Raw genomic sequence first — 24414 nt, forward strand, 5'->3', positions numbered from 1 at the left:
TCCCCAGTCCCTCCCTGACCCAGTGACTGAACTCACATCTCCTGCATTGGCAGGCAGGTTCTTTACCCAGGGGCCATCTGGGAATCCCCCTTGTTTCTTTTACTGTGACCCATAATGGTGTGGGGGGGTGGGTGGGGGGAGTATATATCCATGTCTATAGCCTCCTGTCAGAAAATAAAAATTTCATACATGGGTATTTCCCCTGCAAGTTCTATATTATTCTGTTTTATTTTTCAAAAACTGGCCTCAGCTGGAAAGCTTGATGTCAGCCCTTGGTAATGGCTCACGTTCATAGTTTGAAAAACTCTAGCAGACCTTCTATAAGCCCCTCTGACACACATCCACCACCCCCCACCCCGCCCCCATCAAAGGCAGGAAATGGGTTTGACTGGTTACATGCTGCACCCGCAAATTCTGGCAGAGGTCCTGGCTGAGCACAGTGGGTTTAATGAACGCTGAGTGAATAAATAAGTTAAATGAGTGAATAACTAAGAGCAAGCCAGGGCCAGAGTTCGGACTGCAGTCCTGCCTGTACTCTCCCTAGGACTCAAGAATTCTGAGCACCTCGTTTGCAAAGATCCAGGCAGCGGAGCCCCGGCTCCTGCTACTTCACCCACCCTCTGCTTCTTCCGGGGTTGGGGGTTGCGAGGTGGGGAGAAAACATTAAGCAGAGTCTCCCTTCTGGAGGAACCAGAACTCCATTTCCCATAAGCCTCAGGGATGGGACTACATTTCCCATAAGCCTCTGCTCCCGCCAGAGTCTATGCCCTTCAGCCACAGGGGCAGATAATTGCATCTTTCCTCATCCCCCAACCCCCAATTCCGTACTCTCTACCTGCTTATGGTCAGTCCACCCTGCAGCGCTGGTCCCGGCACCCCCTCCTTCCCACCCCTCCTGGTGTGATGAACCTGCCTCAGTTTCTCCAATGAGCGCCCCCTTTCAAGAGGGCTCAATGAACCCCTCTCCCTCCTCTTCCCCTGGGGTTGCCAGTCCCAACTGGGCTGGCTGCGTTTGGGACCCGCGGGTCCTGGACACCTGCTGGGGAACGGGGGCAGGGGCGGGCCGTGCTGGGGATGGGGTGTCTGGGCCGCCTCCGCGGTGTGCAGTGAGGCTGCGCCTGCGATGCGCAGCTCCGGCCCAGCCTCAGCGGAGAGGGACGCAACGCAGGGGCTCGGGGACTACAGAGAAGTCCGCGCGCAGGGTGGGCGCCCGTGCTTCCGGTGTGTCTGCAGCTCGGGGTGCTGTGCGGGGGCGGGGGCGGGGAGTGTGACCCCGAGACGGCGGCGGCCTGGCACGTAATGTGTGCGTCCTTGTCTGTTTTGTCTGCGTCCCTAAGGGACCAAGTTCCAGTCCCCACTCAGCCACTTCCCGGCTGTGTGCCTTGGGGCAGATGTCTGCACCTCGCTGTGCCTGGTTTCCTCATCTGAACGATGGGAACGGTTAAAGAATGTGTCTCGGAGGGCAGTTGTCAGGATTTAAAAGTAATATGTGTGAAGCGCTGAGAACAATGCCTGGCGCGCAGTTAATGCTCCTAAGAATAAATAAATTAAATAAACTATGATCATGTATCTTCTGTATGAGGCAAGCACCTCTGGTTGTGTAAAGGTTGCACAAACTTACAGAAATGTGGGTATCTGTGATGCGTGTGTCTGTGTGTCTTTGAATGTGTTCTGTTTGTGTGTATTTGTGTATGTAATGTGTGACTACACCGGGGTAATGTGTTTTTGTAACCTTGTGTGAAATTTGTATACATTTGTGATGTGTGTGTCCACGTATGTTAAGGTATGTGATGTATCTTTGTGTATCTGTGTGTTCAGTGTGTATGCACGTGTTGTCTATGCGTGTTTCTGTACGTATAATGTGCGTGGCTGTGTGTATGTATGTGCTATGTATGTATCAGTGTAATGTATTTGTGTGTGTGTATTTTTGGACATGATTTGTGTAGCTTTGTATATTTTTTGTAGTGTACATCTATACCCATGGGTGAGTTGTGCTTGTATATGTGTAATCTGTATGTGTGACTTGTGTCTCTGTATTCATGTGAGTGAAATGTGTCTGTGTGAGAGATGTGTGTGTCTTTGTGTGTTGTATATTTGTGTGTATTCGCATATGTGATATGCATGTCTCTCCTTGTATCTGCTGTGTATCTGTGTACATTTGTGCACCGGGATACTTGTGTATCCTGTGTGTGTCTCCATGCATGTCTGTGTATTTGTGATGTGTGTGTCTGTGGGTCTTCTTTGTTGCCCGTTTGTTCGTGGAATGTCTGTGTTCGTGACTTTGTGCCTTGGTGTGTCACCATGGTGTCTGCGTGGATCTCTGTGGCGTGCGTGTCTGTGGAGTTGGGGCCTTACTTTGTCTGTGGCATGTGTGGGTCTTTGTGATGCGCTGACGCTCCTGCGTGGCCGGGTGCATCTGTGCCGGGGGCCGGCCTGCCTGTGCGTGCTTAATGCAGCCCATCATCCCTGCGTCTTTGTGTGTGACGTGTACGTGTCCCCGTCTGCCGAGCGCTGTCCACCTTTGTATGTGCTGTGCTTGTCTGTGAGGGTCTCTGCGACGTGGGTCAGCCATGTGTGGGCTGCGTGTGCCTGTCGGACATCTGCATCTTGGCGCGGAGCACACGTGTCCGTGCCGGTGGCATGTCACAGCAGCGTCCGGGCCAGGCACGGTGGGCCCTGGGTCCCCCCACACGAGGGTCTGCTGGTCCCTGTCTGTCCCTCCCCCTCCCCTCCCTCCTGGCAGCCAATGCTACTGGGGAGCCAGTTGCTATGACGACGCTCCATCCTCCCTCCATCCTCCCTCCTCCCACCCTTCCTCTGACAGGCTGTCTGCTCCCCCAATCCTGGCTGCCCTCGGGGGCGGGGCCCTCATTCTCCCCCCCCCCTTCTACCCTCTCCCCCCCCACCCCAGCAACCCCGGCTCCCCGGCTCCTCTCCTCTGTCTGTCTCTCCATCCCTTCATCTGTCTGTCCCTTCAGAGAGGGGGAGGGGGGTCCCTGAGCCTGTAAGCAGCCCCTCCCTCCCCCTGTCCTGAGCCTCCTGCCCCTCACCTGGGCCGGGGGGAGGCCAGGGTCGCGCGGGTCCCCATGGCTGGGGGCTGAGGGCCCGCCCCCCCCTCCTCCCCAGCCGCCACCACCTCCACCTCCCTGCCATCCTCGACAAGATGCCTGCCCCCGGCGCCCTCATCTTCCTCGCGGCCGTCTCCGCCTCCGGCTGCCTGGCGTCCCCGGCCCACCCCGGTGAGTCTGTCGGGCCATCCGGCTGTCCAGTGGCCCCTACCCCCACCCTGGCCTGCCCCGGGGTCTGTCTGCGGGGCTCCGGCTCCGTCACCTGTGTGGCGTCTTCCCGCAGCGAGCCAGGGCCTGGGGAGGCGCAGGAATGGTGCCTCTGTCAGCAGGGCCTGTGGGAGGAAGGCTGGGGGCTGGGTGGGGAGGGGGTCCGTTCGGGCAACATGTGTGTGTGCAGACGCGCGCGCGCGTGTGTGTGCAGGTGTATGCAGGAAGCCGGGGAAGGTCAGGGCCTCTGGGAGAATTGGGGACAGAGAGGAGGAATACTATTTCTAAAGGGGACACAGCCTTGGAGGCTGTCTCCGGCTTTGGGGGAGTCCCAAGGCTTGCGGAGCTCCCGACTCGGGACCTGGGGCTGGGGACAGAGGACATGTGTGTGCTCCAAGCGTCTCTAAAAGTGACAGGCCTCAACCCCCGTAACTAGGGTCCAGCATGGGGTGAGCACCTTCTCCCAGCCTGCAGCTGGGGGCTCATCCTCTTCTTCAAATAGAGGGTAAGAAGGCTGTCGTGGGAACGTATTTTAAATTCTGAGTGCTCCAGCCTCCACTGTTACTCCTCCTTCCCTCAGTCCTCACTGAAATTCATCCAAGCCTGAGGGTGAGGTGATGGGGTGGGGGTGGGGGGTCCCAGTTTGGGGCTAGAGGAGGGACCCCACCCCCAACTCACCACTTGAGAAGGCCCCCAAACTACAACTCCCACAATGCCCCGAGCCACCCGGCTCCTCTGCCAAGGGGGCCCCTGGGTTCAGAGCATCATGGGAGCTGTAGTCAAGACTAACTGGACGGGGAGGGGCAAGGAATCCGGGAACCAGGGGCGTGAAGACGCGAGCCCAGCCCAGCCCTGTCCCCACAGACGGATTCGCCCTGGGCCGGGCGCCTCTGGCTCCTCCCTATGCCGTGGTCCTCATCTCCTGCTCTGGCCTCCTGGCCTTCATCTTCCTCCTCCTCACCTGTCTGTGCTGCAAACGGGGCGATGTCGGCTTCAAGGTGAGGTGCAGGAGGGAATTTAAGGTGGGGAGGAACACTCCAGCAAGGCCTTTCCTCCGCTACCCCCCCACCCCCACGACCGGGGGAGCCGGGCAGTGAGTCTGAGAGCCCTTCAGGCCTGAAGTGACAGCAAGATCCAACTCTGGATGGGAATTGGACTGAGATTGGAGGACAGTTGGGAGAAAGGTGGGGATAATATTGATGAGAAGGACCATGGCAGGTCTCAGCCCTGTGTTCTCCCACCCCTCACCCCTCCTGGCCTCAGGAGTTTGAGAACCCTGAAGGGGAGGATTGCTCCGGGGAGTACACGCCCCCCGCCGAGGAGACTTCCTCCTCGCAGTCACTGCCTGATGTCTACATTCTCCCCCTGGCTGAGGTCTCGCTGCCAATGCCTGCCCCGCAGCCATCACACTCAGGTATGGCCCTGCACCTTGACTGGGATCCCGTGGCCCCACAATTCAGGGTGGGGGAAGCTGACAGCCCTCCCTCAGGGAATCAAAGGGAAAGGCAGAAGTGGGAGCCTTGAAATCTTGGAAGCAGCTTGAAGCAACTCCAAGATCATTTTGGTAGAAGCTGTTGCTTAACTCCAAACCAGATTTGGGGATTCTTGTGGAGCAATCCATGGTGAGGTCAGCCTAGATCTTAATGTCAGAGGCAGAGCCAATGGCTGGCTGAAGTCAAGTCATAGGATCTTGGGACACCAAAGGGAAGAACGGATTGGATACTAGAAACTTGTGGGCAGCCAATGAGGAGACTGAGATCTCTTCATGGCATGTTGGGGCAGCCAATGAAAAGAGATTTGTCGTGTCTGCTTTGACCCCGGTCCCCACTGAGTTAGGGGATGCTGGTGGCACTTGGGAGGGGAGAGAGGCTCAGGTGCCTCCCCTTTTACTGCCTCCCACGCCAGACATGACCACCCCCCTGGGCCTTAGCCGCCAGCACCTCAGCTACCTACAGGAGATTGGGAGTGGCTGGTTTGGGAAGGTAAGTAAGTGGGGCTGGGGGTGGGAGGTCGGGGCTCTACACAATCCAGGGCAACTCTCCTGTTCTGTGTCCATCGCCCCTGCTCCCACCACTTCTCATCTGCCCCCTGCCTCCTCCCCCTGCCCCCTCGGCCCACCCATTGCCCTCCCCTCTGTTCACCTCTCACCAGCTCCCACCCATCCCATCCCCCACATCTGTCGGTCAGAGCCTCCCTCCTCACTCCATTGACCACTCCGCCTCGCCATCCGGCTCTCCACGCGTCCGTCTGTCCATCCTTCCACCCGTCCCTGCGTCCATCGGACTCTGGGCCTGTGAGTCTCCCACCCCGCATCTGGTGGGGATAGGAGGGTGGTGGGAGTTGAAAGAAGAGGCTGGAAAGGAGAGGGAAGTTGGGAGCCATACGGTGGGGTGGAGGGCACTCCCTGGGATGGGGCTGGGAAATCTGCAGGCACTGATTCCTGGGTCCTCCTTGAGCAGGTGATCCTGGGAGAGATTTTCTCTGACTACACCCCAGCCCAGGTGGTGGTGAAGGAACTCCGAGCCAGTGCAGGGCCCCTGGAGCAGCGCAAGTTCATCTCGGAAGCACAGCCCTACAGGTATGGGGACCTCTGGGTAGACATGGAGCCCTGAAGGCCCGAATATCTGAGTCTGTGCCTCATGGCGGTAATGTTTGGGAGCAGGAGGAGTACAGTGTGGGGTCAACTCTGGATTCAAATCCTAGATGTACCTTTTCCTGGCTGTCCCAATCAATCTAGATCATTTCCCTCCCTGAGCCTCGGGGTCTTCCTTGGGCCAGAGACAGGGACATGAAGGCAGTGTGATGCAGGCAAGGGAAAAGCTCAGCACAAAAGCTGAGCTGGTATTCTGTTTTTCTCCACTCTGAACCTCAGTATCTTCATCTAGAAAGTAAGTCCAGGAAGTCTGAGCAGCCTCATGTAGCAGGCAACTGAGAGGATGCAAAATGGGCCTTTGCCTGGCACAGGGTCCATGATGGTGGTTCCTTCTTCGGGCCCCTGCCTATGGGTTAAGAAGGGCAGAATCAGAATCACAGACCAGGGTTCTGAGTGCACTAAATGGCCACTGTCCCCCCACGCCTGTCCCCACTGAATTGGGAGGTCTGGGAAGACAGGACACTATCCCTTTCCTGTCTGGTCTCCACTCTAAGAGCTTCTAGATCAGGGTTAATTAAACCTCTGCTCATATATGCCCTGTGGGGTACTGAGTGCCCAGGCATGGAGAAGGTGTGTATATGGGCACCTCTTAACAGACGGCTGCAAAAGTGAGCTTTGCCCTGAGACTTTATGACCTTTTCCTCTGAAAACTCCTGTGGTTTCCTGTGACTCACAGGACAAAATCCTAACCGTCCCTACAGCCCACAAGCCCTGTTCACTGACCCACCCACAGACTAGCCTCAGTGCTACTCTCCTTGCTGTTCCGTCTGGAATATTGCTCTTGGCTTACCCACCCCCAGTTTCTGATGGTGGGATCCCTTTTCCTCCCTGGGTCTCAGATCAGAAAGGCCTTCCTTTATACACACACATACACACTGCCACCTAAGAAGGGCCCTGGGATGCTCCATCATATCAACTTGTGTATTTTCTTCATCACACATATCTTAGTGTGTAATTATTTCATCCATGTACCCATTGACTTGCCCCCCTCTCTCTCAACCCATGCTGGCAAGCACCAGCCACATATGTCTATTTAAATTCATCTTAAATAAAATGCAGTCAAATTCAAGATGTCTTTCTCAGCTACCCTTGCCACATTTCAAGAGCTCAGGAGCCACATATGGCCAGTGGTTCCCACGTTAGACATCTCAGATGGAGAACATTCCCACCTTCTCAGAAAGTTCAGGTGGAGAATGCAGGACTATACGGGCAGCTCAGGGTACGTCTTGTCACCCAGCTACAAGCTGGCCCTCGGTAGACGTTTGCTGGATGAGCCATAGACCTGAGAGCAAATCCCAGCTCTGGCACCGTTACCAGCTGTGTGACCCTGGGCAAGTTACTTTACCTCTCTGAGCCTCCCTTTTTCCCTGAATCCAATGGGAAATATCATCCTGCCTAGCAAGGTTGTTAGGAGGATTTGATAACAGAAGGGGCCAGCCTTGGCTCAGATTAGTAGGTGTGCAATGGATCCAAGCTTCCTTCTACATCTGCCATCCTAAGTCTCTCCATGATGGGAACTCCAATCATTTTTTTTCAAGCCCCAGCACATGCTGGTGCTTTAGGAAAGCTTTATCTCATTAGTCGTCTCCCAAGCAGGAGCAGAAGCCACTATCCACAACCCCCTCTCCCCACCTCAACCTCTCTCCTCCCAGGCCCCAGTGTTCTACCCTCCTTGAGCCAGGTTCTGGGCTGCAAGCCCTGGATGTGTTAATCTTTCCATAGACCCTCGGGTTATGTATCAGGGTAAAATCCTTCATGCCACACGATTTTATTGAGAACCTACTAGTCTAGGCACAGGAGACCTGGCCACACACACAAAAAGCCCCAAATCCTTGTCCTGTAAAGCTCGCCACCTAGTGGAGGGGACACACAATAAATGAGCCAGTGAAGAAAATAAATTTTATCAGGAAAATATCACTGACTGATAAGTGCCTTGAGGCAATAAGGCAGGATGTGATGGAGATGGAGGAGCTCTGGGATGGGAACTGTAGGAAAGGCAGGCTTGACTAGGATGAATCAGTTTCACAAAGCACTGTGGGAAGTGTGTTCCAGGCAGAGGGAACAGCAGGAACAAAGGCAATGAGGCAGGAGAACGCAGTCGAAATGCAGGACAAGATGAGAATCAGACAGTATGGTAAAATACATCAGTATTAATAGTGAGGATCTTTCACTCCGTACCAGCTCCTCTCTCATCCTATTAAATTTCTTGCCACAACTTTATGAGGGGATTACTATGAATATCCCCATTTTACATTTGAGGGAGAGGCCAAGTGACTTCTGTGAGGTTACACGCCTGGGAAAGGGGAAAATAGCATTCAGAAACCTGCTCCCCCAACCTGACTCTTAGCTACAGTGAGAGGATAAAGGAGGGGCATCCCCCAGTGTTGAGGGAAGGGCAGTGATATCTCTTGAGGAAAGGATCTTGACACTAGGGGACGAGAAGGTCTTTGATGAGAGTGGAGTGTTCTCCACAGAGAGAGGTATACAAGGCTTGAAGCCTAAGCAGGCACCTGTGAGTCTAGGGAGAAGTACACAGGGGTGAAGAGTGATGCTGGGAAAGGCAGAGGGGCAGGAAAGACTGAGGAGTGAGCCAGGCTCTGTCCCAGGGCAACTGGGGAGCCATGGAGGGTCGTGAACAGGTGGACATCAGGGACAGGCTGAAAGGGAGAGACTGGAGGCAGGGAGGCTGGGAGGAGGCTGGGAAGAGAGTCCAGGAAGTGAGGAGGAGGCTTGAGCTGGGGCTGTGGGAGGGGAGGGGAAGGAATCTGGGGGCAGGAAGAAAGGTTGAGGGGGTGGTGAGCCAGAAGGAGGGGCAAGGAGGTGCCCGAGGGTCTGGCTTGGAGACTGGGAGACAATGGGATGGACCTGATATGGGGATATGGGGAAGGAGAGAGAGAGAGAGAGAGAGAGAGAGAGAGAGAGAGAGAGTGTGTGTGTGTGTGTGTGTGTGTGTTGGGGGGGCTGTTAACTCTGAAGTAAGGAAACTGAGACCCAAGAAGCTGAAGCAACAGTTTGGTTTTGCCAGGAGGATGGGGTGGGACACAAGGCTGGGGTCGGATGGAAGGGGCTGTTTCCTGACCGAGGCAACCCCCACCCCCACGCAGGAGCCTGCAACACCCCAATGTCCTCCAGTGCCTGGGCGTCTGCGTGGAGACATTGCCCTTTCTGCTGATTATGGAGTTTTGTCAACTGGTGAGGGTCTGGGGGGATCGTGGGGCAGGGGGAGGGGGTGGGGCAGAGTGAGGAGCTGGACCCGGTGGGGGCTCAGGGCCATTAGCAATGACATCATCATAGCGACACCTGTGACAAGATAGCATCTCTTAGATGAGCCCTCAGACCCCAGGTTTCCCTTGTAGCTCAGTTGGTAAAGAATCTGTCTGCAATGCAGGAGACCGGGATTCCTTTCCTGGGTTGGGAAGATCCCCTGGAGAAGGAAATGGCAACCCACTCCAGTATTCTTGCCTGGAGAATCCCATGGTCAGAAGAGCCTGGCAGGACAGAGGAGCCTGGCAGGCTACAGTCCATGGGGTCGCGAGAGTCAACACGACTTAGCAACTAAACATGAAAACAAGGACCCCAGGTGGCACGCCCTGACTAGCACGTGAGGAGGGTGGGTTCTGTTACTATGTGTTTCTCAGCAGCAGGGGAAACTTAAGCCCAGAGGGGCTGCCAATGAGTGCAGCGGCTGCCCCATCCTTGCCTCAGGTTGGCTGGATATGTCGATGCTTGGGAGGGGGCGGTGGGATTGACCCCTCCCTGCCCTCTCTCCCAGGGGGACCTGAAGCGTTACCTCCGGGCCCAGCGGCCCCCCGAGGGTCTGTCCCCTGAGCTGCCCCCTCGAGATCTGCGGACACTGCAGAGGATGGGCCTGGAGATCGCCCGCGGGCTCGCACATCTCCACTCTCACAACTACGTGCACAGGTGGCAGCCCGGAAGCCACCGGGCAGAATTGGGACGAGGGGCAGGGCGAGGGGCTTAAGGAGGGAAGGAGGCTTGAGGGGGGTGGGGTGGACGCAAAACGGGGAAAGACCCAGGCTGGGGTGGGGAAGAGGCGGGGTCAGGAGCGTTGGGGGCGGAGTCAGGAAGGGGCGGGGTTAGTGAGGGAGGCGGGGTCACAGAAGGGAGGGCGGTGTCGGGGAGGGGGAGGAGTCAAGGCAGGAGAGGAGGAGTGAGAAAATGAAGACCCAGCAGTGCGGGGAAACTTGGCGCACTCTTTAAGTAGCGGGGCGGGCTTCTCCAAAGCTGCCCGCCTCTTACCTGGCCCCCTCGCCCGCCCCCAGCGACCTGGCCCTGCGCAATTGCCTGCTGACCTCCGACCTCACCGTGCGCATCGGAGACTACGGGCTGGCCCACAGCAACTACAAGGTGGGGGCTGCCCTCCATCACGACGTGGAAGGGAGCAAGTTGGGGTGGGGGGGTGCCCCGGCCCGCCTGACCGCGCCCCGACCTGCCCCCCCCCCCGCCCCCCAGGAGGACTACTACCTGACCCCCGAGCGCCTGTGGATCCCGTTGCGCTGGGCAGCGCCAGAGCTCCTTGGCGAGCTGCACGGGACCTTCATGGTGGTGGACCAGAGCCGCGAGAGCAACATCTGGTGAGGGGGGTGGGGGGCACAGAGGGCAAGGAAGGCGGAAGTGTCACAGGTTCTACAGATGGGGAAACTGAGGCCCGGGGAGGGGGGCGGCTCCCTGGAGGGTCAGGGCGGGGCTCTGACCTCTCTCTTCTCCCTGCAGGTCCCTAGGGGTGACTCTATGGGAGCTGTTTGAGTTTGGGGCTCAGCCTTACCGCCACCTGTCAGACGAGGAAGTCCTGGCCTTCGTCGTCCGGCAGCAGCACGTCAAGCTGGCCCGGCCGAGGCTCAAGCTGCCCTATGCGGACTACTGGTGAGGGCCGGGCCTGACCCCTGACCCCTGACCTTCCACCTCCCAGCCCTGGATGATCCCAGAATCCTCCACTTCATTTCACACTCTCCCCTGCACACTTGCACCACGTGCTGCCAGCCCTAAACTGGAGTGGGGACCTCCCAACCCCTTCTGCCAACATCTGCTTGCTACTTGGAGGAAGGGAAACTGAAGCATGGAGTGACACAGCTGGTCTCCAAATCTAGTTTCTCTGACCCTAGAAGACCTCTGCTGCTTGCCTGTCTCTGATTCCAAAACTTGTAACCCAACCAGAAGGCCGCCTTAACTGTCACTTAAACATTTCCCTACTGTGCCTTGCTGTCCTCTCTTCTTCTAGGTCTCTGTTCCCCCTCTCTCTGAGTCTCTGTCCCTCTCTCTCTGGTTTCTGTCTCCCACCTTGGTCTTTTTTTTTTCTCTCTCTATTTTGGCTGCAGGGCAGGGCATGTGGGATCTTGGTTCTCTGACCAGGGATCGAATCTGTGCCCTCCGTAGTAGAAGCACAGAATCTTTAACCATTGTACCACCAGGGAATTCCCCTCTCTTGGTCTTGACTCTTGTCTCCCTGGGTGTCTACCCACCTGGTCTCTGCCTCCCCTGGGGACCTCCCCCCCCCACCCCCCGAGAGCTGGGACTCTGCCTGCTCAATCTTGCCTCCTCCCTCTCCCCCAGGTACGACATCCTGCAGTCCTGCTGGCGGCCCCCTGCCCAGCGCCCCTCAGCCTCTGATCTCCAGCTGCAGCTCACTTACCTGCTCTCTGAGCGGCCCCCGAGGCCCCCACCGCCGCCACCCCCACCCCGAGATGGTCCCTTCCCCTGGCCCTGGCCCCCTCAGCACAGCGCCCCCCGCCCGGGGACCCTCTCCTCTCCGTTCCCCCTTTTAGATGGCTTCCCTGGGGCTGACCCTGACGACGTGCTCACGGTCACCGAGAGTAGTGGTGGCCTCAACCTTGAGTGCCTGTGGGAGAAGGCACGGCGGGGTGCCGGTCGGGGCGGGGGGGCACCCACCTGGCAGCCGGCATCCGCGCCCCCGGCCCCCCACGCCAACCCCTCCAACCCTTTCTATGAGGCGCTGTCCACGCCCAGCGTGCTGCCGGTCATCAGTGCCCGCAGCCCCTCCGTGAGCAGCGAATACTACATCCGTCTCGAGGAGCACGGCTCCCCACCGGAGCCCCTCTTCCCCAATGACTGGGACCCCCTAGACCCAGGGGTGCCTGCCCCCCAGGCCCCCCAGGCTCCCTCCGAGGTCCCTCAGCTGGTGTCCGAGACCTGGGCCTCCCCACTCTTCCCGGCGGCCCGGCCCTTCCCGGCCCAGTCCTCCGCATCTGGCGGTTTCCTCCTGAGTGGCTGGGACCCCGAGGGCCGGGGCGCCGGGGAGACCCTGGCAGGAGACCCTGCCGAGGTGCTGGGGGAGCGGGGGGCCGCCCCGTGGGCCGAAGAGGAAGAGGAGGAAGAGGAGGGCAGCTCCCCGGGGGAAGACAGCAGCAGCCTTGGTGGGGGCCCCAGTCGCCGGGGTCCCCTACCTTGCCCCCTGTGCAGCCGCGAGGGGGCCTGCTCCTGCCTGCCCCTGGAGCGGGGGGACGCCGTTGCAGGCTGGGGGGGCCACCCTGCTCTTGGCTGCCCCCATCCCCCAGAGGACGACTCATCCTTGCGGGCCGAGCGGGGCTCCCTGGCCGACTTGCCCCTGAACCCCCCCGCCTCGGCCCCCCCCGAGTTTCTGGACCCCCTCATGGGGGCGGCGGCGCCCCAGTACCCCGGGCGGGGGCCACCTCCCGCTCCCCCCCCCCCGCCGCCACCTCCCCGGGCCCCCGCGGACCCAGCCGTGTCCCCCGACCCCTCCTCGGCCGTGGCCAGTCCCGGCTCAGGCCTGTCGTCTCCGGGCCCCAAGCCGGGGGACAGCGGCTACGAGACCGAGACCCCTTTTTCCCCCGAGGGAGCCTTCCCCGGCGGGGGGGCAGCAGAGGAGGAAGGGGTCCCTCGACCACGGGCTCCCCCCGAGCCCCCCGACCCGGGAGCGCCCCGGCCGCCCCCAGACCCGGGTCCCCTCCCGCTCCCGGGGGCCCGGGAGAAGCCGACCTTCGTGGTTCAAGTGAGCACCGAGCAGCTGCTGATGTCCCTGCGGGAGGATGTGACAAGGAACCTCCTGGGAGAGAAGGGGCCCCGGAAGACGGGGAGAGGTCCCGGGAATCGAGAGAAAGCCCCGGGCCCGAGCCGGGACCCCCCAGTCCCGGAAAGCGGGAAGCAAGCCCCAAGCCCCAACGAGGGCCTGAGCCTCCCGGTAAACGGGGTGACAGTGCTGGAGAACGGGGGACCGAGAGCCCTGGGCGCCGACGAGAAGCTGGCCGAGAATGGGGACCCCGGGTCCCCAGAGAGAGAAGAGCAAGTGCTGGCGAATGGGGAGCTGCCACCCCCAAGGAGAGAGGAGACAGTGCTGGAGAATGGGGTCCCAGGGCCCCCAGAGAGAGAAGAGCGAGTGCTGGTGAATGGAGGACTGACACCCCCAAAGATCGAGGCGGGGTCAGAGAATGGGGGCCTGAGACTCCCCAGGAACCTGGAGAGGCTGCCAGAGACTGGGCCTTGGAGAGCCCCAGGGCCTTGGGAGAAGATGCCCGAGAGTGGGGCTCCAGCCCCCACGAACGGGGAGCCAGCCCCAGAGACCTCACTGGAGAGAGCCCTGGCGCCCGGCGCGGTGGTCTTGGCCCTGAACGGCGGGGAGACAGCCCCTGGCCCCGCTGGCCCAGCCCCCAGGAGCGGGGCGCCGGAACCCGGGACCGAGAGGAGAGCCCCCGAGACTGGGGGGGCACCGAGAGTCCCCGGGGCTGGGAGGCTGGACCTCGGGAATGGGGGCCAAGCCCCAGTGGGCACGGGGATGGCCCCCGGCGGCGGCCCCGGAAGCGGCGCGGACGCAAAGGCCGGATGGGCCGACAGCACGAGGCCACAGCCGCCCCTGCCGCCGTTGGAAGCGCAGCCGAGGAGACCGGAGCCAGCGCCCCTGAGAGTCAGGCCGGAGGCGGCCTCCGAGGGAGAGCCCGGGGCCCCAGACAGCAGGGCCGGCGGAGACACGGCACCCAGCGGAGACGGGGACCCCCCCAAGCCCGAGAGGAAGGGCCCCGAGATGCCACGACTGTTCTTGGACTTGGGACCCCCTCAGGGGAACAGCGAGCAGATCAAAGGTGAGCAGGCTGCCGGGAGCATGGAAGCGCGGTTGGGGGCCGAGGCCCAGCTCTTTCCAGGAAGTAGGGTGAGGTTGAGAAGCTCAGCTTCCCGGGTACCAGGCAGGTCAGACCGCTAACGAGGGCAGACCCTGGAGTCATACTAGGACTTCCCTGGTGGCTCAGACGGTAAAGCGTCTGTCTACAATGCGGGAGACCCAGGTTCGATCCCTGGTTCGGGAAGATCCCCTGGAGAAGGAAATGGCAACCCACTCCAGTATTCTTACCTGGAAAATCCCATGGACGGAGGAGCCTTGTAGGCTGCAGTCCATGGGGAGTCACACTACCTGGTCTCAAACCCTGGCTCCGCCCCTCTCTAGCTCTGTGACCTTGGACAAACTCCACGCCTCAGCTTCCTCATCTGCCAAAAGCAAAAGACAAGGATAGCACCCATCTGCGAGAGTTACATGAGTTAGGACTTCCAAAGCCTTTGACCCAGTGCCTGGCACTTCTAAGCACCAGCCATTATATCACAATTCATGTCAACCAGGGATCACAAACTCAGATGCTGAGGGGGGAAGGGTGACAGATAATATAAGGGAATGAATGAATGAATGAATGAATGAACAAGAGCTGGGAGATGTGGGGTGGGAACTGGGAAAGAAATGCAGCCATTTATAAGCTTCATTCGGGAATGCCCACCCGGTATTGCCAAATCTGCTGCTTTCCCCCTTTAAGCCAGAGTTCTGGTTGTTTTAATGGTGGAATCGAATTCAAACGAAGCCTCTCTGTGGGCTGGGCTGCCAGTCCATGTTCTCTTAAATTTCCCACCAAGCTGAAGTATCTCATCAGTGTGCCAGGCCTCCCAGGTGCCAGGCTCTGAGCTGCCCAGGGCTGGGACCCAGGGGGCCTCAGACCCTGCCCTGCCCACCGTGGTACTGGTGGCCTGAGAGCCTAGGCGAAATGCCTTTTCTTGAAACTTGAGTTTTGACAGGAACACAGTGGCTGTTTTGTCACAGAGAAGGGACAGTGTAAGAGAAGATAAATGGAGAGTAAAGATAAATGGCCCCTGTTTAGATGTGGACATAGGAATAGTTAGGACTCCAAGTTTCCACTGCTGGGGGCATAGGTTCGATCCCTGGTCAGGGAACTAAGATTCCTGCATGCCATGTGGCGCAGCCAAAAAAATAAAAAAAGAGAGAGAGATTAGGGACTGTGGTTCCACTCCAATCACCTGGAGGCCTGATTTCCTTAAATACTGGTATGAAAGTTATACTGGTATGACCCAGCCAGTTTCATGTTGGCAACCTCACAGCCACACTTGAGGGAAGGGTTATCATCTCTGTTTGCCAGAAAAGCCTGAGATTCAAGAGGGAAAGGTCACGAAGGGGACTGGGCACAGAACCTTCCTTCCTCAAACCCATGTTATTAGAATACTACCCTTTTCTCAAGGTTGTTGTGGAGAGTTTGCAACCAGCTGTGTCAGAAAAGACCCTGGGCCACATGAAAGTGACAGAAGATGAGCAACTCAGATGCCTCAGAGAATCTGGGGTGGGGGTGGGGGATTGGTGTTTGGTGAGAAGAGACTGGGAATAGCCTTAAAAAAAACAGTGAACTTCTACTCATCCCTCACGAGCCCACTCAAATTTCCCCTTCCCGGGGAAGCCTTCCTGATTTCTAAAGACTGTTACCCTGTACTTCCTCTGGGTATTCAAGCCCCTGATAGCTCCCTCTATAAAGCTCCACCCCACCCCATCACCTTGAGATGAGTGGTCAGGGAAGGGTTCAATGAAGAGGCAACTTATGAGCAGACATGAAGGAAGTGAACCGGGTGGACATCTGGGAGAAGGATGTTTCAGGTAGAGGACACTGAGATGGGTACTAAGTTGGCATGTTCAGAGAATAACAAAAGGCTGGTGAAGCTGGAGTAGAGTGAATGAGGGGTGCAGAGTGACTCAGTCCACATCCACCTTTCTCCTTGCCCTGCCCTGATCCTCTTCTCATTCCCACCATTGCCCTGCACAGGGCCTGCACAGTTCACTTATGCAGTAATGGAGAGATGGGTGGCCCCTGTGCATTTACCAGTGAGGAAACAGAGGCTCGGAGAGGTGGACCTGCTTGCCCAGGGACACATAGCAAGAGAGCAGGGTAGGCTTGGGATTTAAAGTGAGGTTTCCTCCTCCAGGGACCTAAAGTCCTTTCTCTTAGTAGGCTAAGATTAAGGAGTCGTAGGGCAGAGAAAGGACCTGGAGATGGCTAGACACCCCAATTTTCTGGCCATGCAGGGCCAAAAAGGGAAAGAAAGTACCTTGGTCAACATTGTATAGCAGGGAACATTCATTCATTAATCCCACAAATATTGACCGAGTACTTCTGTATACTTGGGGCTTGGGAATGCAGCCAGAGCGAGCACGACTCAGTCTCTGTTCTGTGGCAAGGCAAACATTAATCACAGTGCCGCAGAATTAGAGTTCTGTACTGAGATCAACTGCTCGGAAGGAGAGGTGCTTGGTACTACGCAGTGCAGAGCGGGTCGCCTGGCCTGACCTCCTGGGAGATCCCCGAAGGCTTTAAAAGTCCAGACAAGAGCTGGATGATGCATAGGACTTGAGTTCTGTAAGGAATTTCCAGGCAGAGGGAACAGCGTATGCAAAGGCTCAGAGGTGGGAGGAAAGGGGGCCCGTGTGGCTGGATGGAGGTCAAGCCAGAAGGAGGGGGCAACAGAGCCAGGAGAGGTCAGCAGAGCCTGGGCACTGGGGTCTGATGGTCCTGGGGAGAAGCTGAGGCTTTGTGCTGTGGGCACTGGGGAGACATGGGGCGGGTTAAGCCCTGGATTAGGGGGAAGATCGCTCCCCTTCTGCTGGGAGAACCCCAGTGCAACCTTTTGGTTTACAAGGGTGGAAACAGACTGTGCCTGAGATTACCTGAGGACACACAGCTAGGTGGGAGGGCACGCCTCAGTTTCCCCGAGAACTGGAGCTCACCGAGTCTCTCCCCTCGCAGCCAAGCTCTCGCGACTCTCGCTGGCGCTGCCGCCGCTCACGCTCACGCCATTCCCGGGGCCGGGTCCGCGGCGGCCCCCGTGGGAGGGCGCGGACGCCGGGGCGGCTGGCGGGGAGGCCGGCGGGGCGGGGGCGCCGGGGCCGTCGGAGGAGGACGGGGAGGACGAGGACGAGGAGGAGGACGAGGAGGCGGCGGCAGCGGGCGCGGCGGCGGGGCCGCGGGGCCCCGGGAGAGCACGGGCAGCCCCGGTGCCCGTCGTGGTGAGCAGCGCCGACGCGGACGCGGCCCGCCCGTTGCGGGGACTGCTCAAGTCTCCACGCGGGGCCGACGAACCCGAGGACAGCGAGCTGGAGAGGAAACGCAAGATGGTCTCCTTCCACGGGGACGTGACCGTCTACCTCTTCGACCAGGTGCGCTGCGGCTGCGGGCCCGGGACCCCCCGGGGGTGGCTTCTGCGAAGGGGCGGGGCCTGGATGAAGACTGCGTCTAGGTTGGGGCGGGGCGCGGAAGAAACTGGCCAGGGAATGGGCCGAGACTTGGAGGATCGGATGTGGCCATGAGTGTGGGGGCGGGGTCTGGAGGAAGGCCACGCCTCGGGCTGGGCGGGGCTTGCAGACTGAGGGTGGAGGCTGGCTAGGGGGATAGGAAGGGGTCGAGGGGTAGGGCCCAGTCCAGAGCAGAGGCGGGGCCTGGGGTAGGTGTGGGTGCTGGAGGGCTAGGGAGAGGCCTGGAGAAGAGAAGGGACCCGGAAGAAAAGCATGGTACCTGCTAGTCAGAGGCTAAGGAGAATGTGGACGGCTTCCCTGGTGGCTCAGTGGTAAAGAATCCGCCTGCCAATGCAGGAGACTCGGATTCAATCCCTGGGCCGGGAAGATCCCTTGGAGAAGGAAATGGCAACCCACTCCAGTATTCTTACCTGAGAAATCCCATGGACAGAGGAACCGGGCGGCCTACGGTCCTTGGGGTCGCAAAAGCGTCGGACCTGACTTAGCGAGTAAACAACAACAAAGGAGAAAGTGAGGATTAGGGCATGGTCTGCAAGTGGAGGTGGAACCTAGTGAAGTTCGGGGCGGGGTTTGTCCACCAGCGCTCTAAGGATGTGGAGCCTGAAGAGCGGGCTCAGAATGGAAGGGATCTTATCCCCTAGGTGCGGGCCACGAAGAAGCTGCAGGTAGGGCTTAGAGATGCTGCTTGTAGTGTTAAGAAGCTAAGAGCAGTAAGTGGGTTCAGGGATGGGACAGAACTAGTGAAATGGAGATTGAGGATTGTGTTAAAAGTAACTAGCCTGAGAGTTTACTGTTGAAGAGAAAATGGTGCTTGTGGACTGGGGTGGGGCATACTAAGGTCCTGAGATGAGTGAGAACAGGGTCAAGAGCTGAGGCCTAAGGCACTGAAACCAAGGGACGAGGATTAGAGGGCTGGAGCGGGACCACTTCAGAGGGCCGGTTAGGGGCCCACAGGAGCGTCCGGAGGTGCTCACAATGGGTTAGGGGTTTGGAAGACCATAGGACCAGAACTTGGACGCCTGCAGCCGAGATCTAGGACATGGGTAAGGTCTTGGATCGTGGCGGGACTTACAGAGATAGTGTTGGCTTAGGGGCTTCCGTGGAGGCAGCGCGTTAAGGAGCTCAGAGGCAGTTCCTGCGGTGGACTGTGTAGCTGTGGTCGAGGGAAGAGCCTCAGGCTGGGGTGAGGTTAAAGCTAGCCTGCGGCTTCGAGTAGGGGATCTTCAGAGAGAGAGAATGTGAATTGAGATGCCTGAAGCCCCAGAAATGTCAGCGGGGTTTGTTGCTTGTTGGAATGCAGTGAGTGACAAATTCGTCCCCCTCCTTGCCTCTCCTGCCCTCACAGGAGACGCCAACCAACGAGCTGAGTGTCCAGGGCCCCCCCGAGGGGGACACGGACCCGTCCACGCCCCCAGCGCCCCCGACGCCTCCCCACCCCGCCACCCCCGGAGATGGGTTTCCCAGCAACGACAGCGGCTTTGGTGAGGGGCGGGGCGGGGCAGGGTCGGGGGCGGGGCCTGTGGTACCAGCAGTGGTGGGCGGGGCCTGCCGAGGGGCGGGGTCGGAGGGCAGACGCTGATGTTGCAGGGCTGAAGGAGTGACTGAGGGGCTGACTGCCTCCTCTCCTCTCCTCACCCACGCTAGGAGGCAGTTTCGAGTGGGCGGAGGATTTCCCCCTCCTCCCCCCGCCAGGCCCGCCCCTGTGCTTCTCCCGCTTCTCCGTCTCGCCTGCGCTGGAGACCCCGGGGCCCCCCGCCCGGGCCCCCGACGCCCGGCCCGCAGGTACGGTGCTTCAGATCCTCGGCCCTGCCTCACCTCTGCCAATCTCTCTCTGTCCCCATCTCTCTGCATTTGCCTGCCTCTCTCCCAGTCTCTTCCTTCCCTCTCACTCGACTGTTCACCAGTGAAACCCCGCCCACCCAACTCGAATCGGCTCAGACCAAGAGATGTCTATCAGATGGGCTTAGGGAGTCACGCCCTTGTCTGAACCTCAGTTTCCCTTCTGTAAGGATCCCCTCTTAGTCTTGTCCATGGTTTTTTTTTTCCCACTGCGCTGCAAGTGGGATCTTAACTCCCCGACCAGGGATGGAACCTGCGCCTCCTGCAGTGGAAGTGCAGAGCCTTAACCACTGGATCACCGGGGAAATCCCAGATTATTTCTTTCTTGTTCTTTTTTCTTTTTTTCTTACCCATCTTTGGGCTCAGATTCCTGTCTGGTACTTGCGTGATTCTGTTCCTCTCTCCGTTTGAGGGTACAGGTTGTCAGAGGCAGGCAAGGCGACAGCAAATCAGGAGGCTCAAAGCTAGTTAGTAGGAACAAAAGCAGAGAGGCCATGGCCAGGGATTCCCATAGCGATAACAGCAAGCCCCTAGAGTTTGCTTGCAACATCTTAACCCATTTAATCCTGCCTATGATCCCATAGGATGAATTCTAGTCTCATCCCCATTTTGCAGAAGAGACAACTGAGGCTTAAGTATGGAGGCATGAGGAGCCAAGGTACAAACCTAGCTGAGTCCATGCCTTCTCCAGCAGTCAGCGTTTGTCCAGTTCCTTTCTTGAGTTTTACTTATGTCATATTGCTAATCCTCACCCATCTTGGGGGAACGTCCTGGGCCAGGCAGGTGGTGGTGTTCCCAGAGGACAGAGCTAAATAGGTGGAAGGGGCAACTGACTCTTTTCAGGGAGGGTTCCATGCCTGGCTCCACTACACTGGGCCTGAGTTCAAGTATTGGCCTTGCCACTTCTTGGCTGGGCCACCTAGGGTGAGTCGCTTTCTCTCTCTGTCCCTCAGTTTCTGTAGAATGAGGAGGGTAACAGGATCTAACTCATAAGACTGTTAAAGGGATTAAATGGCTTAATCCTCCCCTTGCATGCAGCAGTGGTCTTTAACTGGTAGCTGTTACTGCGTTTAATTAAGTAGATGCTTACTGAGCATCAGCTATGCAGGCACTGGGTGAGGGGGATGTTCCATGCTGGGCAAGATCAGTGAGCCCCACTCCATCCCACCCACAGCACTGACCCCACAGTCCCATGGTGAATGAATAAGTGCAAAACTCAGGGTCGCTGAGAAAGGAGATGCCAAGAGGAAAGGATTTTGTGTCCTTGGTGATGGAAAGGCCCTTTAACCAGGGACTTGAGGGGTTGGTTGTTGTTAAATAGGTGAAGGGGAAGGGGACAGTGTTCTGGCCGATGGAACAGCTTGCCGAGGGCCTGAGGCAGGAGAGAGCTTGGGCTGGTTCATGGAACAGAAGGGAAGCGGTGTGTCTGGGGGTTACTTGGAGAGTGGGGCAGATGGAAGTGGGTGAGGGGAGGTGAGAGAGAGCAAGACGGACCTTGTGGGCTTGAGGGTGGGCTGAGGGGAGGGGGCTTTGTCCTGGAGGCCCTAGGAAGCCATGGGAGGGCTGTGAACACAGGAGGAGCAGCTTCAGTCCCAGAGGTAGGAAGACTTCTTCCGGGCCTTGTGGAGGCGAAGGGAGGCAGGGAGGCTGAGGAGGAGGCCAGGGTGAGTGTCCAGGAGGGAGAGAAGACATGCTGAGTCAAAGGCAGGAGGAAGCGGCTTCAGGCTGACTCCTCACTTGGCAGCATCCTCAGATTTCACCCCCGAATGTCACTTCCTTCCAGAGGTCCTCTCAGAGGCCCCCACAAGGACAGGGTAAGATGGGTTCCAGGGCGTGGGGACACCGGCCAAGTGGTGAGTCAGGGCTGAGGCTGGCAGGGCCGGCAGTCCGGGATGACTTCACCTTTATTCACCGGGAGACCAGAGGGAGGGCCGGCCAGGTCATGCAAAACCCCAAATCCGTTTACTCAGTCCTTAGACATTCCCACTGCAGCTGGGCTGCTGAGCTGGTTTCTAGAGACTATGGCTGGGATTGGGGGCTAGGCAGAGCCCCCTTCTGCCTCAGACCCCTGTGCTCGGCCTGGCTCTGTCCACATCACACATATTCCCTGGGTGCTAAGTGATGCTACGAATCCCAGAGCTTTCCTACTCCTTGAAAAAAAAACACAAGGGTCACGATCCTCATTTAAAGAGAGGGAGACCACAATTTCCCTGGCAGTCTAGTGGTTAGGACTCCACGCTTCCACTGCAGGGGTACCTGGGTTCAGTCCCTGGTCAGGGAACTAAGCTCCCATGAACTAGGCAGTGCGGCCTAAAAGTAAGTAAAATAAAACAAAGAGGAGGGAAACAGGCTCAGGGACTGGGAGTGAGGGTGATGAGCAGGTGAGAAGTATGAGGTGTAGTGGGAGGGTGTCTGGCATGTAGCCCTCGTCAACAGTCTTCCCCGCATGGGCCTTGGTTTTCCGGATCTGTCGAATGGGTGAGGGGCTCTCATTTCATGAGAGGGGTCGTGGTGGGAAACTTTGGCGGAAGCCTTTGTGCAGGGCCTCTACGGGACGCTGGGAATGCAGCAGTGACCAAGTGCAGTCCCATCCTCTCAGGTCTTCCGTTCTACGGGGGCACGCAGACCAGAAGCTAGCTCTTTGACAATGTCTGAGATTATCCCAGAGAAGAGACATGAAGGAACATAACTATAGTTCAGAGACTTCCCTGCTGATTAGGACTCAGCACTTTTTCTGCTGAGGGTCTGGGTTTCATCGTTGGTCGGGGAACTAAGATCCTGGAAGTCATGCCGCATGACAGAAAAAAACAAAAACAGAACAAAACAATCAGGGGTGAGGAACGACTGCTTGACTGAGAACGGCCGGAGAAGGCCCCTGAAGAGGGGGCACGTGGGTGGAGGCCTGGGTTCCATGGGAAGGGCTTAAGGGTGTGCCAGGTAGTGGGAACAGCCAGTGCAAAGGCCCTGGGGTAGGACTGTGCTTGGAGGAACAGCAAGGAAGGAGACCAGTGTGGCTGGAGCAGATTGAGTTGGGGGGGAGGGGGCAGTAAATGAAGACAGAAAAGAGACAGAGCAGACAGACCATGGGGGTTTGTGGGCCACAATGAGAACTTGGCTTTTTACTCTGTTGAGCCAGAAGCCATGAGCCTTTCTGCCTAGTAATCCCATTTCTTCCTCTTCTTCCTCCATCCTCAGGCCCCGTGGAGAACTGACTCCCCAAAGACCTGACCCCCCTGCACCCCCAGAAGAGGGGCTGAGAGTAGAATCTTCTGTGGACGACGGAGCCACTGCCACCACCACAGACACCGCCTCCGGGGAGGCCCCCGAGACTGGGCCCTCCCCCTCCCCCACCATGTGCCAAACGGGAGGCCCTGGCCCCCCACCCCCTAGCCCCCTGGACGGCTCCCCTGAGCCCCCTGACCCCCTTGGTGCCAAATGAGGCAGGAAACCCCTTGCCCTTCCCTGGAGAGCCGCCTTTCTTGGAACTGAACTGAACTCTTTCGGGCCTGGAGCCCCTCTGCACAGCGGAGGCCCCTCCTTACCCCTTCCCAGCCCCAGACAGGGGCCGCAGGCTTCGGGGACCTGGACCCCCCCCCCATCTCGCGTCTCCCCTTCTCCACTCCGGCCTGGCCCCTGGAGGGGCCTCTGGTTCAAACCTTCGCGTGGCATTTTCACATTATTTAAAAAAGACAAAAACAACTTTTTGGAGGAACGTGGGGCATGTGTGTGTTTCAGGAGGCAAAGAGGGGAGGCTGTCCAGGAGATGTGTCCATTCTCACAGCCCCATTTGACAGATGGGAACATTGAGGCTCAGGAAGGCAGAAATGCCTGTGGGGCAGAGACCCTGGGCTTCCAACTTCTCTGGATCTCAGCTCTGTGTCTGGTGCGGGCATCACTGACTTCTATTGCAGTCTCGACTTAGAATTCAAGAGGGGACAAGGAGTCAGTGAGGGTTCGGGAGTGGAGCAGAGCCAGGTTTCTGCAGAGTGGCCTGTGATGGTGGCCAGATATCCCGGGGCCACTGCCGCTGACGGAGGTGCTCGGAAACAACCTGCCAGCACCACACTGGATCGTGGCCACACCCCACGCACCTCAGAATGGCACTGCATGTCCCATCTAGCTCCCTGCCCACGGTGACTATGCCTCGGTTTACCCCTTTCTCCATGTGACCACCTACCTCCCTGACATTCTCTTGCCTTCACCTTAATCAAAATTCTTCACTGAAATTTTGTTTTGTTCCTTTCCCTTCAGCTTCCCATTCCACCCGTCCCCAGTTTGGTCTTTATTTTCTCATCTCTCCATCTGTGTCTTTTTCTCAGCCTTTCTTCCCATCTGATTCTATTTCTGTCTGAGCTTCTCCCCATCTCTACCTTTTTTTCTCCTTGTCTGTCTCTCCTTGTCACCTTCTTGTCTCTGTGCTGTCTTTCTCCCATGGCTTTTTGTCTTGATTTCTTTTTCTCAACTTGTCCTTGACTGATCCCATCTCCCATCTTTCTCTTTTTTTCCTCTGACTGGGTCTGTCTCTGTCTTTGCATCTAGGATCTCCTGGCTTCCACTTATCTGCGCCCCCACCCCTCTGCCCTACACCTTCGTACCTGATTCATTTGTGTCTTTGAGGGATGTAGTTTGGAGAAGGGAGGAGGTGGCAGGGTCAGGAGACTCAGCTGAGATGCTGTGTGGACTCCTGGCTTAAGAATTAAGGTGATGAGAGCATTAGGGTCACATGTACATTGTGGAGGATGGAGAAAAGGTGAGAGAGTTAGGTTTTGCCTCTTTCCCCTGCTGCCACTGCTGCCACATTTGGTGTTTCTTGAACTGATACGCAGCGCATCTGCCCAGGGTGGGTGCTGCATGGAGCCTAGCCAGGTTAGGCGCAGTGAAAGCCCAGGCTCCTGGGTCTCAGGGAGGCGGCGGCTGGGGTCCTGGACTCCTAGATCTGAGGGTGAAGGGGTAGTATTAGTTCACTAGGGGTGCTGTAAATAAGTCCCACTAATTGGGTGGCTTCAACCAAAGACATTATCTCACAGTTCTGGAGACTAGATGTCCAAGATCAAGGTGTCAGCAGGGTTGGTTCCTTCTGAGGATGGTGA

The 24414-nt window shown here is 58.0% G+C and overlaps 1 protein-coding gene and 1 long non-coding RNA gene across 2 annotated transcripts; one reads left to right on the plus strand and one right to left on the minus strand.

Annotated features, from left to right (window-relative positions):
* The first annotated feature begins 1122 nt into the window (after positions 1-1122).
* On the plus strand, positions 1123-22630 carry LMTK3 (lemur tyrosine kinase 3). Its single transcript, XM_070450595.1, has 16 exons — positions 1123-1221; positions 3127-3239; positions 4140-4273; positions 4539-4689; positions 5181-5257; positions 5735-5853; positions 9033-9120; positions 9701-9849; positions 10209-10293; positions 10399-10520; positions 10660-10809; positions 11497-13997; positions 16980-17389; positions 18831-18966; positions 19130-19267; positions 22520-22630. The coding sequence occupies exons 1-16, from the start codon at positions 1124-1126 to the stop codon at positions 22534-22536; spliced, it is 4488 nt and encodes a 1495-aa protein (XP_070306696.1). The 5' UTR covers position 1123; the 3' UTR covers positions 22537-22630.
* On the minus strand, positions 15795-18833 carry LOC139029814 (uncharacterized). The gene is made up of 4 exons (XR_011482042.1): positions 18558-18833; positions 17896-17961; positions 17745-17809; positions 15795-17431 (listed from the first exon to the last, which is right to left on the minus strand). It is a non-coding gene; the product is annotated as an uncharacterized lncRNA (long non-coding RNA).
* Positions 22631-24414: the final 1784 nt, after the last annotated feature.

The sequence above is a fragment of the Odocoileus virginianus genome, chromosome 20 (genome assembly GCF_023699985.2).
Source record: "Odocoileus virginianus isolate 20LAN1187 ecotype Illinois chromosome 20, Ovbor_1.2, whole genome shotgun sequence".
Lineage (NCBI taxonomy): Eukaryota > Metazoa > Chordata > Mammalia > Artiodactyla > Cervidae > Odocoileus > Odocoileus virginianus.

Excerpts from the sequence above, each read along its gene's own strand:
- LMTK3 (XM_070450595.1), top strand. The coding sequence starts at position 1,124 with ATGCGCAGCTCCGGCCCAGCCTCAGCGGAGAGGGACGCAACGCAGGGG. Across the intron at positions 13,998-16,979 it reads GAACAGCGAGCAGATCAAAG|CCAAGCTCTCGCGACTCTCG; the intron begins GTGAGCAGGCTG and ends CTCCCCTCGCAG. Across the intron at positions 18,967-19,129 it reads CAGCAACGACAGCGGCTTTG|GAGGCAGTTTCGAGTGGGCG; the intron begins GTGAGGGGCGGG and ends CACCCACGCTAG.